The following is a 16,661-nucleotide window of genomic DNA, read 5'->3' as shown; positions in this document are numbered from 1 at the left end:
AAGCCATCTTTTGGTTATATGTTGATTTTTTACTTACTTATTGCTTGTATTTCAGCATTTGTTCACAATGTTCAATTATTAGTGTTTAAAGTTTGAAAAATGCATGTGATGCAGATGTAGTGTAATCAATATCATTAAAAAAAAAAGTTTTTTTTGCCAGAAGACGGAGAGCTGGGCATCACAGGTTTGTGACCAGGGTCGGAACTAGCAGTGGTTGGTACCATGACGGCATTATGGAAAGGGAGATGCGAGGGCAGGGAGTACTTACACTTGACTAAAATACGATGATGTAGAAGAAATCTAGCAAAAAACAAATAGTAAATCTTTTCTTCCTTGAAAGTCTTATACTGACAGGTGATTCAATAACAAAACGAATTCTAAGAAACACTTCAAATATTTAGGTTTATTTATCAAAACCACCTTAGAGAGCAAAGGCAATGACAGTTGAAGCATTACAAGAAAAAACAAATTAAAATTTGGTCTCTAAAAAAAGTAAAATTTAAGCAAGAACTAAAACACCATCAGTTACAAAGTACTAACCTCAGCAACATTTTCACTGTTACACATAACAAATCAAGTGAATATGAATACAGTATGAATACGCTAAATAGCAATTCAGATGATACAGAGCGTTTTTGACATTATAGACTAAACGAAAGATCAAATGTTAACAGACAAATAACTTATGCATTCCTATCAATCCTAACATCAATCTCTCTTCCGTTCAGGCGATAGCCATTCATGGTCCTGCAGGCACGCTCAGCAGTTTCAGGGTTGTCAAAGCGAACCACACCACAGCCCTTGGACTTGCCATTTTCCATCTTGATATCTGCATACTGCACTATGCCTGTAGAGGAAAAGAAAAGGAAGTGTAAAAATGCTGATAAAATAAACTTAAATCGTGGATAATAATTACTTATTTTACAATGAAAAAAAAAATCTCTCTCACCACAAGTGTTAAAGGTTTCCTTCAGCATCTTCCAGCCAAAGTCAAATGGCAGCTACAAAACAAAAAAAAATAATTATGATTGATGATCACTGGTGAAAAGAATATGATTAACAATGCAATGCCAAACCAGCCCTGCGGAGTAAGACTTACATTTCTGACAAAGATCTGGCATCCCTTCCTGATATTGCTTCCCCCAGTTCCAGATGCTCCAGCTCCTCCAAAGGAATTCCCACCGAATCCACGATCCATGTCAGCAGAGCGATCAAACTGACCGCCAACACCTCCAGCCCCCATACGATCCATGCCAGAGCCCATTCGGTCGAGACCACCGGACGGAAAGCGGTCAAGTCCTCCAGTTGAGCCTATGCGGTCAAAACTGCTGCTCATTCGGTCAAGCCCGGTGTTGCCCATGCGATCCATTCCCATCGGGGAGCCAAAGTCCATGCCAGAGCCCATGCGATCCAGACTAGACGGGCCTAGGCGGTCAAACCCAGCTGGGCCAAGGCGGTCCATGCTGGAGTTCATACGGTCCAGGCCAGGTCCGAGCCTGTCCATACTGGGCGCCATCCGGTCCATCCCAGAGCCCATCCGGTCAAAGCCTGTTCCCAGCCTGTCTAGGTCAGACACGCGGTCCATCCTGTCCATGCCCATCCGGTCCATCCCTCCCATGCGGTCCATGCTGCTTCCCATGCGGTCCATTCCAGAACTCATGCGGTCCATACTCATGTTGTTTCCTATAAATGGGAGTAAACAAAGAAAAGAAAATATTTTATTAACTATTCAAACTGAACACAAAATGATATCTTACAAGACTCTCCAGATAAGTTGTTTAACAAAATCCTGAACATACTAACCCATGCCTCTTTCAAAGGACTCTCCAAAATTATTGCGAGACATTCCCATTTCATTTCGCCCAAACTCCCTGTCAAAAGCACCACCAATTCCACGGTCCATCTCTGACAATGCAAGAGATGAAACCATTAGAAATGTCCAGCAAAACGTGAAAGTGTTCCACGCTTGCCTTGGAGTGATAAACACACCGCAAATACCCTCTTACCGTTCATTCTGCTCATCCCAGAAGAACCGAAACGATCCATGTTGTTCATTCCTCCAAAGTTCTCCATCCCTCCTACGAGAGGTAAGAAAGAAGAAAGTCTAAACAGCAGAAGGCATAATGTACAAGTTTCATATGGAATTGTGATCAAATGAGTACATACCTGCTGCTGCTGCTGCTGCTGCTCCTCCTCCCCCCCCTCCACCACCCATACGACCTCCCATGTTGCCAAATCCCATTCCATCCATTCCTAGGGTAAAAAGTGAGACAGTGTCAAACAAGCCTCTTATTTCAGTTGTATATTTTTATCAAACTTTGAACAAAAACAATTGTGACATTTACCTCCAGGGCCCATGTTACCCATTCCTCCTCCACCTCCACCACCACCACCACCTCCCCTGTTGAGTTGGGCTGCATCAATGGGTTGGCCACCTGGTCCCAAGCCCAAACCAATGCCACTCAGGCCACCTTGGCATGGGAAAAGGAAACAGTATTTATAAAATGTGCGTGTACAGAAATATAAGAAAACATAGACCTGCATCCATCTGTCATCGTATTTAAAATACAATTACAGTATGTTTTTAAGTTATTCAGATGACTAAAAGGTGAAGAGTATACTTACGGGGAAGAGCTGCAGCTCTGTCAGGTGGTCCAAAATCTTTAGGCATGGATTTTTCATCCTGGAAAAAAAAAGCAATAGAACCACATTTAGACAATGCTCTCCTATCTTTGAGTTGATGTTCAGGGAGGTCCAGAATACATACCAGTTTGACGTGCATGAGTCTGTTGAATAACAGCTGTCCATTGAACATAGCTTTGAAATCATTAAGGAAAGCAAAGAAGAGACATTTTCTAACATCTTCGATTCAACCGAGCTAAAAATGATTCATAAAAAGGCGTTTCATTTGGTCATTTGTTTTCTTTTCTTTTAAGGATACACACAGCTTGGACGGCTTCAAGGGGCATGTCGAATGTTACTGTGCCCATGCCTCTGCTTTTCCCATCCTTGTCCTCCAGGATATCTGCTCTCACCACCATGCCAGCCATGCCGAAGACCTCTTTCAGCTTCTTCCAGCCCACTTTGTAGTCAAGCTGCAAACACAAGGAAAAATTACAAAAAAGTTGTAGTCTGTCTTAGCACAACAACAAACATAATGTTTTCTAAATGAAACATCAGTGAGAGAAAATCTCTGGAAGCCTTACATTTGCTACAAACACAGTGCTGCCAATCCTGCCAGCCTGAAGACCATGGATGATCTCATTGGGGATGTTGGGGTTGTTCATTAGACTCGGAGGGATGTTGACCATGGAACCATTAGGTCCAGGGCCCATTCGATCCATATTCATACGATCCATTCCACCCATGCCTCCCATTCCACCCATGCCTCCCATTCCGCCCATTCCTCCGTGGCCTCCTGGTGGGCCCCCGCCTTGGGCCTTGTTGATTTCTCTCTGAGCTATCACACCATCAGGGTCCTAACAAAAAGCATCAAAAACATACTTTTATCGTAAATTTACTTTTGGTCTTTTGAAGCTCTTTGGTTGCCTGGTAAATCTTGTTGGAGCTTACCTCTTTCACTTTGAGGGGCCTTCCGTTGAGATTGTGCTTGTTGACCTTTTCCACCGCTTTCTTCATAAGCTCTTCACTCCTAAACTCAACCACACTGACAGAAATAAACAAAATTTAAAAAGTGCCTGGTTTAATTAAAATAAAGTATAAAATATACACATCATTGTTTATACTTTGCTCATTTGAACAGGATTTCAACATTTTCAATTTGTACATCCGAGAGCTACGCCTACAATATGGAATATCAATGGACATGGACTACTTACGCACAACCCTTTGTTGATGGAAGACGTCAGAACAGGCCGCACCAGAAGGAGTAAAGACAATTTTGAATTAATTAAAGCAATGGTCATAACTGGTGTCTGTAATGATAAGTTAACCAAAGTAGAAGTGCATGCATAACAAAATGGTCTATGTCACAAGCCTACAAACTTGGCTTGCAAATAAAACAATTAAAAATGCTTTTCCCCACCGTCACAATGCAGACAAGACTGGAATCTTTGATTGTTTTTCCATCATCAAAAGGGCAGAAAAATCCAGTGAGGAAGGATTCTACACTTCTAAGGAATTGCAGTTAACTTTTCCAGTAAACTAGTTCTACTGAATGAGTACTATGTAACCACCATCTAAAAGCCTTGAAACAACCTCTTGCAGACTACACTCCTGTAGTCCATGAGGAGCAAAATCAGCATCCAGGGGACATGTTCCACTACTGCAACCCAACAGGATTGTCTACAAAGAGAGCTGAAGACCTGTTATAAGAGCATCAACCCCTCACAATGACCTCAAGTCAGTGCCACAGACGACATCAAATAGCACATGCCTTCGACGGGTCACCTTCTCACACACACACTCCACCAGGTTTGTGAATCTCAACAATCCCAACAAAGAAAAGTAGGGAACCAAAGCTGACAAACACAGGTTTGTCAAGGAATAGTCATACGTTTTATTGTATTTATATGCACTTACCCTCGATTTGCCTTCTGCGTCCATTAAGTGTTCCACGTACGTTACATCACCCACTACAAATCAGATTCCAGAGACGACACACACCAAGGGGAGAGAAGCCGAGAGAACAATTGGGGTTTAGAGCAGAAACACAAGTTGGGTGGCTGGTGACAGTAAGCTCAGCCTGCCAGTCCTGAGGCTTTCCCCCAGCACCTCAGCAGCAGCACAATATGGTACAGGTCTACAAAGCAAGCCCGGGTCTTTAAAAAAAATATATATAAATAAATCACACTTCTCAGCCTGTCCTTGTTAGAAGCACAGAAGCACCAAAAGCCATAAACTGAAGACAACAGCTGATAATATGGCCATCGGCCTTAATACTTCTATTACGGATGTAATGCAGTGAACACCTTGAACCTTAAGATGTTGGCCTACGTAAGTTCACGTGGGAAAAACCTTTTCCATGTCTCCACCTATTTCATTTTCAAACCTGTGGTCAAATAGTCACATTTTAAACCGTTGACTAATACATTCACCCATCACTGCGCCTAAGAAAGACACCTGAGACTAAAGAAAATTAACAATTTGAATGGCAGCTATCTTTAATAGATTAGAAACTACCATAACGGCAATCATGTTTGTGAGGTAGACCTGTTCCTGAAACGAGCAGTTTCCAAATTTAGATTTAATGTCGACCCAAGCCATGTCTCCTATCATGTCTGTTCAACACTATGACATCAGTGACCAAACCTTAAGACAAGGACAGTGCATGAGAAGTTGCTGTTTTGTAGACCTGTACCCCAAAGACATCCCCAACGCATAGCTGTGTTTGGCACAACATGGAGATCTGCTGAGAAAACATTTCCTTGTAAAGGTCACTCCTAAAAAAGAAAAATGCAATTTAACTCACAGTCAGTTGTCAGAAAACAAATACCAGGCACCCTTCTAAAAAGGAATATACCTTTCTAATTGCATGCTTTAACTGTAAGTGAATGCCACTTTGGTGCTTTACTTAAGATACAGCCATCACTTCCAATACACCATACCTACAAGAACTTCCACACAAGTGAAAGCGCGTGAAAATCAATACAGTACATTTAAAACACAGCTTTTTTACAAATACCTGCAGAAAGTCGAAGTTGCTGCATCACAAATGACATTCCTGGACACATCTCAAAAAATGTCACTTATTCATAAAACCTTAAGAGCTCAGGGTTTACTGTTAACTGAAAGTGTCCATCCATCACCCAATTTCTTGCCAAAATAGTACAACACAAATAAGTATTGCATGTTCTTTCATGAGTTCCATTGGGAAAAGTATGTCATTGCGTGCCAGTAATTGTATTATCACATCGGTGGACTGGCTCTGACCAAGGACAACCTCCACTTGCATAAACAACTTTTTTTTATTTTTTTTTATTACTGCAAATGGAGACAGAATATTCAGTGTAACATCCAGGTCTGAAGCAACTCCGTAGTTGACAGAAAAGTAAGATGGAACTCATCCAAAACCTTCGTTTCCAAATAACTCCCACAAGATTTCAACCACTCTGCTTCAATTTACGACCGTGCACAAATATCCAAAAGCCCTTCAAGAGCTGCAGGGGCCAGACCAATATGACCCCATGAGGCTGTAACTTTCATGTCTGAAGTTGAATCAAGCCCTTATACAAACACCTTACCTTTCTCTTTCATCAGATCCTTCAGGGCTTGCCATTTCACATCATATGGGATGTTGCTGACAAAAACACGGTATCTTCTGTTCACGTGTCCGTAGGGTTCAAAACGCCCGCCTCCACCTCTCTTCTGGGGCCTCTCCTTTCTGCTTGCATTGGGCTCATGCTTGGCTTTCCCATTCACTTCTCTGTGTGCAAAAAAAAAAAAAAAGGTAGAATTGCAGTTTTAATACAACAAGGTAATTACAAACATGACCTATGAGAACAAAAAAAAGCCCACCCCTTTCTGTTGAGCCACTGCTTCTCTCAAAAACAAAAAGACCGCAGTCGCGTTAATTCAATAGTAATGTTAAGTTAATCTTTAACCCGTTATGAGCCAACCAGTTCCAGGAAACTACGAAATCAATTTGTGAACTACGTTTACTTAAACTTTAAACTTTAATCGGGTACATGGGCTAATGAAAGGTTGTAATGGTTTGCTAAGCGACTGCACGGTATCCGCATGGCAAGGCCGCTACTCCTGCACAAAGGGTTTGCAATACATGACCAAACATATTAGATATCCTTTACACTGCATATCTTTTAGTACACAACATATACTCTTAAGTTATTTGATAACAGAAACGCTAACGCTGAGCTACTACTACTACTACTACTACAACTACCACGCAAAGGGGAGGACATAAATGAAAACAGACTGGGCCTCGAAACCTCACATTAAATACACACAATAAATTACATGATGTGTTTATGCATTTCTCTTTAGATTGAGTCTCGGGTGTACTTCCATTTTATAAACCGGCAGAGATTCTTGTGTGGCTCGGGATATTTTTGGGCCAAGTTAGCGAATGTTAGATAAGAGTTAGCATTAGGAAGCTACTGAGCGCCAACAAAGAGATGTCGATGAATGGACTCACCCCTGCTGCTGCTGCTGCTGCTGCTGCGGTGCAGGCTGCTGGCCCACTTTCTCGGCGGTGTTTTCGGCCTGCTCGTTAGACATCGTCTTCCGTAGTCTGATGTCTTGCTAAATTAAATCGAGTTTTTTTGTTGTTGTTGTTGCCGAATATCTGTGTAGATAATGACGAATCAAAGTGACCCAGTTCAAGGCTACCGACCGCTTCTTGTGAGACCGACTGATGAAGATGGCGGAGAGGGAACAAGCTGCTAACACAACACGCGCAGGTAATCCCGAAGATTTAAACCAATGTCTACATCCGGTTTTACATTTCAAAGTAATGGTCAAAAACGGTGCAGGTGGGATTTTCAAAATAACAGCGCCTGCCTCTGTGGCGATAATGAATTACATTTCTTAAATAAGTCATCATGCGACTACACCTTTAGAATCAGTGATGTTGTTTTATTTTGGATCCTGAACTTCGGCTATGTGTCTTTCTGATTGATGATTTCGCAACTCATGAGCGCAATACATTTTTTTTTTCTCTAACAGAGTTTCCACTGAAGGTCAATGCTTTTTTTTTTTGTCCTCCCAAAAAGTTTAAAATACCTAAGATTTTGCTTGATTTTGCTTTAAGAGCTAATTGAAGTATGAGGAGGTTTTCATATGCTAAGTGTAGAGAGGGTGTCATGTTAAGGGGCTTTACGCAAAGTATGTAAATAAATTGATATTGTATATTTGATATATATATATATATATATATATATATATATATATATATATATGGTAAGCCGTTCAGGAAATTAATATATTGAATAAAACTTTGAATATATGGAATGCAACTTTGAATATATTGAACAAAGTCTGAATATATTGAATGAAAACTTTCAAAGTTTCATTCAATATATTCAAAGTTTCATTCAATATATTCAGACTTCATTCAATATATTCAAAGTTTCATTCAATATATTCAAAGTTTCATTCAATATATTCAGACTTCATTCAATATATTCAGACTTCATTCAATATATTCAAAGTTTCATTCAATATATTAATTTCCTGAACGGCTTGCCATATATACAATATTTGTACAGTATATACAAAACCCTTAAATACAAACACACACACAAAAACCATGATAGGCAGTAATGTAACTTTTTGGATGCCAGCTGCCAATAAAATCCAAAGAAGAAGAAACCTTGATAGACGATGCAGCGCCAGGCCACAGGGGGGCAGCAGCTAGTGATTGAGTAGACCACCACGGTCACAACGTCATCACCGGAACGGATGTAGTGTTTAGCTAAACTACCCAATGCTTAACCCTAACAAAGCCCGTGTGTGTTCTTATTGACTATCGTTGTAGCTTTTAGGGATTGTAAAACACATCCAAATTTCCATATTAGAAAACAACATTTCTTATATAAGCGTAACATTGCTGTTTTTGGCGGCTAGTGTAGTTTAGCTCTAATGACAACATCGGCGTTAGCCTTTAGCTGGTAGCATCATTTTGCACAGTAATGTGAAGTAACCACAATCACTTAATGTGCACCCGTGAATGTTAAGAAGTATTTAAGTTTGAAAAGACTTGAAAGGTTACTTAACAACAGACACAGTCATGGGTACTGGAGCTGATGTTAGGGATATCCTGGAGTTGACTGGAGGAGAAAATGACGGTCCGATCAGTAAGAAAGATCTCATCAACTCGGACAAGGTGAGAGACCAGATGTTGTGCTTATTCCTGTATTCACAAGTGAGCCATGTAATATGTGCTTTTTCTTCTTACTAAAGGTTTATAGTTACAAACTGTGGTGTTCAAAAACACTGGACTTTGCCATTTGCTTTAATGTAAATACTGTAAAAACTCTGCCACATTTATTACATTGTTTTATTATCATGTTTACATCAGCCTCCTTTACACTACTCACCACTGCACTACTATCTTTTTTTAGTCTTGTACATATTAGTCTTTGCTTATTTTATGTTTATTTTGATATTTAATTTCATACCTTTGTACATAGTTCACCAAAGTAAAATTCAAACTGGCCCATAAAGCTGATTCACTAGAAACTATAAAATGATGTGTCGCTTTAACACAACAACCTGTGTTACTTTATCCCGTTTAGAAAAAATCCAAGAAGACAACAGAAACCCTCACCTTCAAGAGACCAGAGGGAATGCACCGAGAGGTCTACGCTTTACTCTACTCAGATAAAAAGTAAGGGCTTCTTTACGACAATTCATGTACAGTTCCTCTCCTACAAGTCCTGTGTTTTATTACTGCAGTACTTAGAATTGACTATTAAGTTTCCTGTAGAAGGGATCCAGACGAGTGAGAGAATTTTGTCTCCTCAAGGATTAAGGGCTATTTAAATGATGTAAAAATCACAAAATCCATTTTTATGGAGTGTGTTTAATAACTACTTAAGACCAGTGGCATCCCAGTGATTGGCTTGATCTTATGCCACATTTTGTATGTGCTTCATATCCTTATAACACCTTTTCAGAAAAATAAAATAACAACATTGTTTCCACATGGTTTTTTTCCCCCTTTCTCTTACAAAGCCTTGTTTTATTTGCCTGTTTATCTCCAGAGATGCACCTCCACTGCTGCCCAGCGATACAACTCAGGGCTACAGGACAGTCAAAGCCAAGCTGGGCTGTAAAAAGGTTCGGCCCTGGAAGTGGATGCCCTTTACCAATCCGGCTCGAAGGGATGGGGCTATTTTCCATCACTGGAGACGTGTGGCAGAGGAGGGCAAGGACTACCCTTTCGCCCGTTTCAACAAGGTAGGGATGACTCCTTCTGTTATCGTGTAAAAGTCAAGTGTCTCCTAATTCGTCATAACACTTATGGAAAACACACACCAAGGTTGGCTTATTTATAGCTACAAATGTTGATTTTCAGATTCAAACACAAATGTACTCTTTTCTCTTATTGAGCCTGATTATCTCTGTTCTCCTGTCTGTTTTTTTTTAGACAGTACAGGTACCAGTTTACTCGGAGCAGGAGTATCAGATGCATCTGCATGATGATGGCTGGACTAAAGCAGAGACAGATCACCTGTTTGACCTGTGCAAACGCTTCGACCTTCGCTTCATAGTTGTCCATGACCGCTACGATTACCAGCAATACAGAGTAATAAACGATCACTTACCAACAGTACTCAGTGTGAATGTATAACAAAACGAAAACATTTGTAAATGAAAACACATTTCCTTGGTAACAGTCTCTCAATAATGCTTTCAGAAACGTTCAGTGGAGGACCTAAAAGAACGGTATTATAACATCTGTGGTAAGCTGACCAAGGTTCGCGCAGCTTCAGGGACAGAGCCAAAGATCTATATCTTTGATGCCGGCCATGAAAGGCGCCGCAAGGAACAACTAGAGAAACTCTTCAATCGCACACCTGAACAAGTTAGTTTGTTTCTTTTTCCTATGCATGTCAAGGGCAAACAAAATATCACTGCTGTTTTGTGAAAAAGAAGCTGACCCTATAGATTTTAAAATTGCACTTCTCCTGTTTTCCCTCTAGGTGGCAGAAGAGGAATATCTTGTACAAGAGCTAAGGAAGATAGAGACTAGGAAGAAAGAGCGGGAGAAGAAGGCCCAGGATCTGCAGAAACTCATTAAAGCGGCTGATACAACCACAGAGTTAAGGCGAGCAGAAAAGAGAGTTTCCAAGAAGAAACTCCCTCAAAAAAGAGAAACGGAAAAACCGGTAAGAGATGCACCGACACTAAAAGAGCAAAGTAAAGCTCAAGCCAAAAATTTGTGCTTAAGAAATGTTCATCGGCATATGGAAAGACTGTTTGAGGGGGAGAAGCCTGCAGTAGTAGTGCACAGAAAGAATCAAGATTCAGCACTGTTGTAATATTATGATAGAGCAGCTGTGCGTAAAATGAGCTGAGCTGGCTCTTGTGTCTTCTTCTATCAATGTGTAATGACTGTCTGATATATCTGGTCATACTCTGGTCATATATCTTTTTAAGTTTGAGGTGTCGTATCTTTCCTCTAAGCAGTTTTTTTTCTTCTAATGCAGGCTGTTCCAGAGACGGCAGGCATCAAGTTTCCTGACTTCAAATCAGCGGGAGTCACTCTGCGCAGTCAGAGGGTAAGTTATAGCTAAACCTGATTGAGACTTTAAACTACAAATGTCAGTTTACTGAATCTTATCTTCAAAGAAAGACCTATCTGAAAAAAGAAATCAACTTGGAAGTAGTCAGAAATAATACAAAAGCTCTGCTTGAGGAATGTCCTGGACAGAATTTATATACATGATCTCTAAAAGGCTAACGGTCGACTTTGTGATAAATATAAAAACAAATTAGTTGAACTTTGTAAAAGCAAGATTATTTTTAAAGTTTTGCAAGAACTGTTATTATCAAAACAAGTTTAGTGAGACTTGACCCTGCAGTTGATATATGTGAGGAAGCAGGATATCTGACTTGAGCAGGCTATCTCTCATTAGCATGGAGATGATTAATTCTGTTAGTGACCAGCTAATATCTGTAAGACTTGGCAAGAGGACTCTTATTCATCTTCAAGACTGATGAGGAGCAGCTACTCTCTATGGAAAATGCATTAGCACAGCTAAAGGAGTGGAGAACCCGCTAGCCAATCAGTCAGACAGACTTCAGTGGATAAAGACATTTTGATCTGGCCCACTGAAGTGCATTTCATACGAATTAAAAGCCCCGAGGTGGAGCTGTTTATCCTAACATCTCCAGCACCTTAAATCACACTGTGTGTGTCCGTGTGTTTGTGTGTGGTTCAGATGAAACTGCCAAGCTCAGTAGGCCAGAAGAAGATCAAGGCCATTGAGCAGATCCTGATCGAGCAAGGAGTGGGTAAGTGTGGAAAAAAAGCTCTCTGCCAACATTTCAAATGTTTACATTTTCAAATCTCCTCTGCAAAACACGTTCTTTAAAACAACCACACAGAGACATACTCTGACTTTACACATATAATGTTGTTTAACGACAGTAGGGCTACAAATAGAAGCTATTCCTTGACAAACAACAACAAGATGCCAGCAGAATCTCAGAGGTCTTCATCTGCTAGCTGTCAGTTTTATGATAAAAGTCATGGACGTGGATTTTTTTTATCTGCATTATTTAAACCAAGGGTATTTATACTGCTGGAAAGACATATCAAGGCTTCTCTGAACACAACTTAATACACAACCAAGGAAGCGTTTAAGATCAAAAGTATGTGCGAATGTAAGTCCCAGTGTGGGATATTTGATGATTACACAATCATTATCATCTTTTTAAACAGTGACAATAACAATATTAAACTAGATCTATTGTGTGTTATAATAATATTTGTATTTATCTTTGCTTTTGTGTCTGTCTGTCTGTGATTGTAGATCTGAACCCCATGCCCACAGAGGAGATTGTTCAGATGTTCAATGAGCTGCGTAGCGACCTGGTGCTGCTGTATGAGCTGAAGCAGGCCCACAGCAACTGTGAATATGAGCAACAGATGCTGCGTCATCGTTATGAGGCCCTACTGAAGGCCAGCAGTGGAGGTGTGTGTGGTGGAACTATAGGGTCTGGTCCAGCCTCTACAGGACAGGGTGGAGAGGTCAATGCCACCAACAGCACCACAGCAGCCACCCCCGTTGGTGAATCTCAGTCCTGGCCCTGTGTGGACAACATCAAGGTGGAAGCCAAAGAGCAGATCATCGATGTTGTAGGAGCGCCACTTACGCCCAACTCTGTAAGTCTGGTCAGCTTGGACCCAATCTGGTTTTTAGATCCAAAGTTAAGTTAAATCTCTTTATGACAGTTTCCTTTTCCACCTATCAATTGTTCAACAAGTTAAGTCTTCTCAACTTTTTCAGCCCGAGTCTCAAGTTAGCTAAAGTGTTCAGGCTTAAAACTCTCATGTAAGAAGGGTTTCATAGCACATACATTAAGGTGGGCTCAAGTTCATGTCTGAAGTTTGATGCTTTCACAATTGACGATAAATAGTAGTGACATACTGTATGAAGGGTATTTTAAACTGTCTCATCAATATGAAGATTCAGTTTTCTTCAGGGAACTATATAATCCTAAACCTTTTTTTCATCAAGATAACTAATCATGGCACCCAATCATAACTCTGAAAAGGAAAACAGAAACTGCACCTTAAAAGCTCTCTCACTTTAGTAGTTGTTTATGTCTTTCATTACATGACATATACTATTTATGGCCAGTTTGCCTGGAATTTTAGTAAATACATTCTAGTAAAGGCCATTGATTGTAAACTACTCTTATTGGATGTGATTGTTTTGTGTCACTTTGCAGCGCAAAAGGAGAGAGTCTGCATCCAGCTCGTCTTCAATCAAGAAGGTGAAGAAGCCTTGATGGTTACCGGAGCCGCTGCTTTTACACTGTGGAGGACGAGGTGAAGTGTTGGTCACAGTAGAGATGTCTACAAGTTTTAACAGTTGGACAAGAGGGACACGGGAGCAGGACACCATATTGCTCTCCATTAATGTAGAAGCGCCATGGACTACACACACTCACACACACAACTTTCCACCTACCAACGGCAACACTCCCACCCATCCCCGTCTGGCCCAGCCTGCATCTTTGTGACAAAGGCAACAACTGAGTGACATTTCATTCCATTACTGCACGTCTGCCTGCCTTCACCGTAGCTCAGCCTCAGATGAGGTAAGATCAACTGTAAATTGCCAGGCTGAGCTAATCGGGATCTGGGAAGGAGGCGGGAATGACGTGGTAATTGAAATGAATTGGAATGAAAGGAGAGACTGTGGGAGTGGGAGGACTGAAAGCCAATGTTTTTTTTTTTTGGTAGCCTAATCATGCCATAGTGTTTAGTGGAAATGTGTTTTGGTGTTAGCTGTTAATACCCCTAACCCCTACAGCCGCCTCTCAACCTGGACCTCTCCTCACTCTCTTATTGATGCTGGGTCCATCTTTTGCCTGTGTTTCGAATCGTTGGAGCTGATTTCTGTTGTTTGTCCTCAAGTGATCTTGAAGTTGTTCGGTCAATGATTCAATAAACCTCATTGTTATTTTTTTTTGTATCTTGCTTCGTGTTGTACATGTTTATACGCCACGATGGTCCCGTTCACATTCCATGGATGTGTCGCTCTTTCTGAGATGAGGTCTTAACTTGGAGGCAATTAGTGCTGAATACACATTTGCTGGGGAAATTGTAAGATCATGACATTCTTATCTTACCTGTCATCTAAGTTAAGTGACAACTAATGACTTCATTAATATGATAATTACGCAGTGATCATTCTTAGGTTTGAACCGTCACTTAAACTTCATTAGGTCCCCCTCTATAATATTGCTAATTGCATGTCAATTATGTGATTTAGCCCACTTAGACATTAATTTCTATGCAAATTTGTAATATGTTTGCCCAGAGGAGGAAAGCACTATGGCCAGGGCATTTTGTAAGAATGCATGTAAGCTTTACCAAAATTTAAGTATTTCAGAAGCTTTCATGCAAACTCAACATAACTCCCGAGTTCTTCTAAATTGCACTTTTTATGTTTGTCATTTGATGAACTGAACACACTTCAATGGTTACTTAGATTATAAATGAAATACTATTATGATGACCTATATTAAATAAATAAAGTAAGCTTATTTCAGTGAAATTTCTGTTTAAGGCTTGATCCTCTACAACAATAAAGGCCTTCTTTCTCAACTGTTATGGCCAAACGATGCATCTTAAACTAATAACATTTTCATTAACTACTCTAATAAGCACAGTTAAGGTTACAGGAACAAACCCAACCACACATTGTAGACTGTTTGATTTAGAGAGAGAGAAAAAAAATGAGTGAGAGAGGGCAAGTAAACATGGGTAAAATGGATTCTCTGTGTCTATATTTCATGTTGGAAATTGGCTCATAAATCCAGTGGTTTGATCTATGGAACCCGTCGTTGGTTGAAAAAACCTCCGTAAATGTGTAATTTCTCCCTTGACAGCACACAGCCGAAAGGCTATCTTTCTTTTGCTTCCTCCTCCCCTCTCGCTTCCCCTTTTTCTCTGTCTCTCATTCTCGTCCCCTCTCTCCTCCAGCCGGCTGTTGGATTATTGCTCTGCTCTCGTCCCCTCTCTCCTTTCATGCCCCTCTGATATCGGCTTTTCATCACAGCTCATCCATTCATCAAAACTGGGCCTCCTCTCTTCCTCTTTAATCTCTCTATATCTAAACCCATCTTAAGTTATATGGCAGGTATCTTGTAAGATAGGCTTCAAGGAAGTGGAGGTTATTAATAAATACTATTCTAAATTGAAAAAAAAAAAAAGAAGGTGGGCAGGGGTGCATCACCAACCATGTGTGAATGATAAAGCGCCCATCTTGCTCCATCCAGGCTACAGTGTATGTTGTGTGTCACTGATGTGAAAAGCATGATGCAGAACACAGCGGCTGAGTGTCTTATTATATGGTTGTGATGGCATCGAGATGGGATCTCTTTATCAAGCGCAGGCTCAGGCTTTAATCACGGCCTAAGAGGTACCATGGCTGTTTATCATAATTGAGCTGTATCCAGGCTAATCGCTTGCATACGTCACTGTCGAGGGGTCGCTCGGCAGCACCGGCAGGCAAAACTGGTGGAAGTGATTGAAGACACAGTTAAGAGGAAAGATGTGTACTGAGGGACATAAGGCAGGAAGAGGCAGGTAATAGCCGATGTGATAGAAGCCTGTTTGAATACATCACGCCTTGAGGTAATCGCTGATATGACAATGATTAGATTGTCAATGCCTCCTTGCTGTGGCATAGTGCTATATACCTATCATGTCAAATGCAATCTCTGATTACTGCGAGGGAAAGGGGCAGGAACGGTGTAATAGAAGTGGAGGTAAAGAGGCTGGATGATTTCTCTCCTAGGGTTGAGCACTTACTATATAGCATGTTCAAATCAGACTTCCACCTTTGTGCCCCTCTCTCATCTCCATATCTCTCACTCTGACTTTAACCTCCTGCTGTATTGAGGTCACCTTGAGGGACAAAACTTTTAATCATTGTTACACATCAAACTCACCCCTTCCCCCCCCCTCTGGGATGCTGAGCCGCAACAAAGGGAAGGGGAGTTGGAAATCACAATCGCCCACAGGGCTGGACAGTGGAAGTCATTTCCACTGGATTTTTTTGCTGGTGGGGGAAGTCCTGCTACAACACAAACCCAATCACTGGCGCTAAGCAGTGCTTACAGCTAGGCATTAACCCCTCTGTCCACTCTCCACGTGAAAGCCCCGGGGAGGCAGAGGAGAGTGGAGTGGAGAGGAGCGGAGCGGAGAGAGTGGGACTAAATCTAGACTTCCTATGCTGCTCTTGGGAACATCTTCGGTCAGGTGTTGATGTCTTTCAAGGTGTCCTGCCTTGAGGATTTTATTAGGAGAGTTTTACTTTCATGGTCATATACAGAAAGTACAAAGACAAACTGAGTGGATTTAGGTGAAAGAATTTAAACCTAGTTTGATTTCAAGTCTGGAAAAAATAAAGTAGAATCAGGCTTTATTAATAGAAACTCAAATCAATCTGTGTTTACACATGTATGATCTGAATAATGCAACTGGGAACACAAAA

The 16,661-nt window shown here is 40.9% G+C and overlaps 2 protein-coding genes across 3 annotated transcripts; one reads left to right on the top strand and one right to left on the bottom strand.

Annotated features, from left to right (window-relative positions):
* Positions 1 to 383: 383 nt before the first annotated feature.
* hnrnpm (heterogeneous nuclear ribonucleoprotein M) lies at positions 384 to 7,381 on the bottom strand. Of its 2 annotated transcripts, XM_020638963.3 has the most exons (16): positions 7,115 to 7,381; positions 6,204 to 6,385; positions 4,543 to 4,595; positions 3,840 to 3,847; positions 3,574 to 3,667; positions 3,207 to 3,479; positions 2,942 to 3,095; positions 2,768 to 2,817; positions 2,626 to 2,683; positions 2,346 to 2,471; positions 2,167 to 2,253; positions 2,007 to 2,078; positions 1,804 to 1,905; positions 1,100 to 1,683; positions 950 to 1,001; positions 384 to 847 (listed from the first exon to the last, which is right to left on the bottom strand). In XM_020638963.3, the coding sequence occupies exons 1-16, from the start codon at positions 7,195 to 7,197 to the stop codon at positions 684 to 686; spliced, it is 2,142 nt and encodes a 713-aa protein (XP_020494619.1). In that variant the 5' UTR covers positions 7,198 to 7,381; the 3' UTR covers positions 384 to 683. The 2 variants fall into 2 exon arrangements, with proteins under 2 accessions (XP_020494619.1, XP_065811944.1); XM_065955872.1 differs by lacking the exons at positions 4,543 to 4,595; positions 6,204 to 6,385; positions 7,115 to 7,381 and having other exon boundaries at positions 2,007 to 2,080; positions 2,175 to 2,253; positions 3,840 to 4,325.
* Positions 7,382 to 8,356: 975 nt separating this feature from the next.
* Positions 8,357 to 14,132, top strand: dmap1 (DNA methyltransferase 1 associated protein 1). Its single transcript, XM_020638918.3, has 10 exons — positions 8,357 to 8,803; positions 9,216 to 9,307; positions 9,684 to 9,879; positions 10,070 to 10,228; positions 10,340 to 10,507; positions 10,626 to 10,811; positions 11,133 to 11,204; positions 11,868 to 11,940; positions 12,462 to 12,814; positions 13,384 to 14,132. Exons 1-10 carry the CDS (start codon positions 8,708 to 8,710, stop codon positions 13,441 to 13,443), a joined length of 1,455 nt encoding a protein of 484 aa, XP_020494574.1. The 5' UTR covers positions 8,357 to 8,707; the 3' UTR covers positions 13,444 to 14,132.
* The last annotated feature ends 2,529 nt before the right edge of the window (positions 14,133 to 16,661 follow it).

The sequence above is a fragment of the Labrus bergylta genome, chromosome 6, assembly GCF_963930695.1.
Source record: "Labrus bergylta chromosome 6, fLabBer1.1, whole genome shotgun sequence".
NCBI lineage: Eukaryota > Metazoa > Chordata > Actinopteri > Labriformes > Labridae > Labrus > Labrus bergylta.
This window is presented reverse-complemented; position numbering and strand designations above follow the sequence as displayed.

What these genes read in the sequence shown, in the direction of transcription:
- hnrnpm (XM_020638963.3), bottom strand. Translation starts at nt 7,197, where the DNA reads ATGTCTAACGAGCAGGCCGAAAACACCGCCGAGAAAGTGGGCCAGCAG. An exon ending in GGCCCCTCAAAGTGAAAGAG is followed by an intron (nt 3,480 to 3,573) that starts GTAAGCTCCAAC and finishes GCTTTTTGTTAG; the next exon opens with GACCCTGATGGTGTGATAGC. An exon ending in GCCAGATCTTTGTCAGAAAT is followed by an intron (nt 1,002 to 1,099) that starts GTAAGTCTTACT and finishes TTTGTTTTGTAG; the next exon opens with CTGCCATTTGACTTTGGCTG.
- dmap1 (XM_020638918.3), top strand. Translation starts at nt 8,708, where the DNA reads ATGGGTACTGGAGCTGATGTTAGGGATATCCTGGAGTTGACTGGAGGA. An exon ending in ACGATTACCAGCAATACAGA is followed by an intron (nt 10,229 to 10,339) that starts GTAATAAACGAT and finishes TAATGCTTTCAG; the next exon opens with AAACGTTCAGTGGAGGACCT. An exon ending in CCTGATCGAGCAAGGAGTGG is followed by an intron (nt 11,941 to 12,461) that starts GTAAGTGTGGAA and finishes CTGTGATTGTAG; the next exon opens with ATCTGAACCCCATGCCCACA.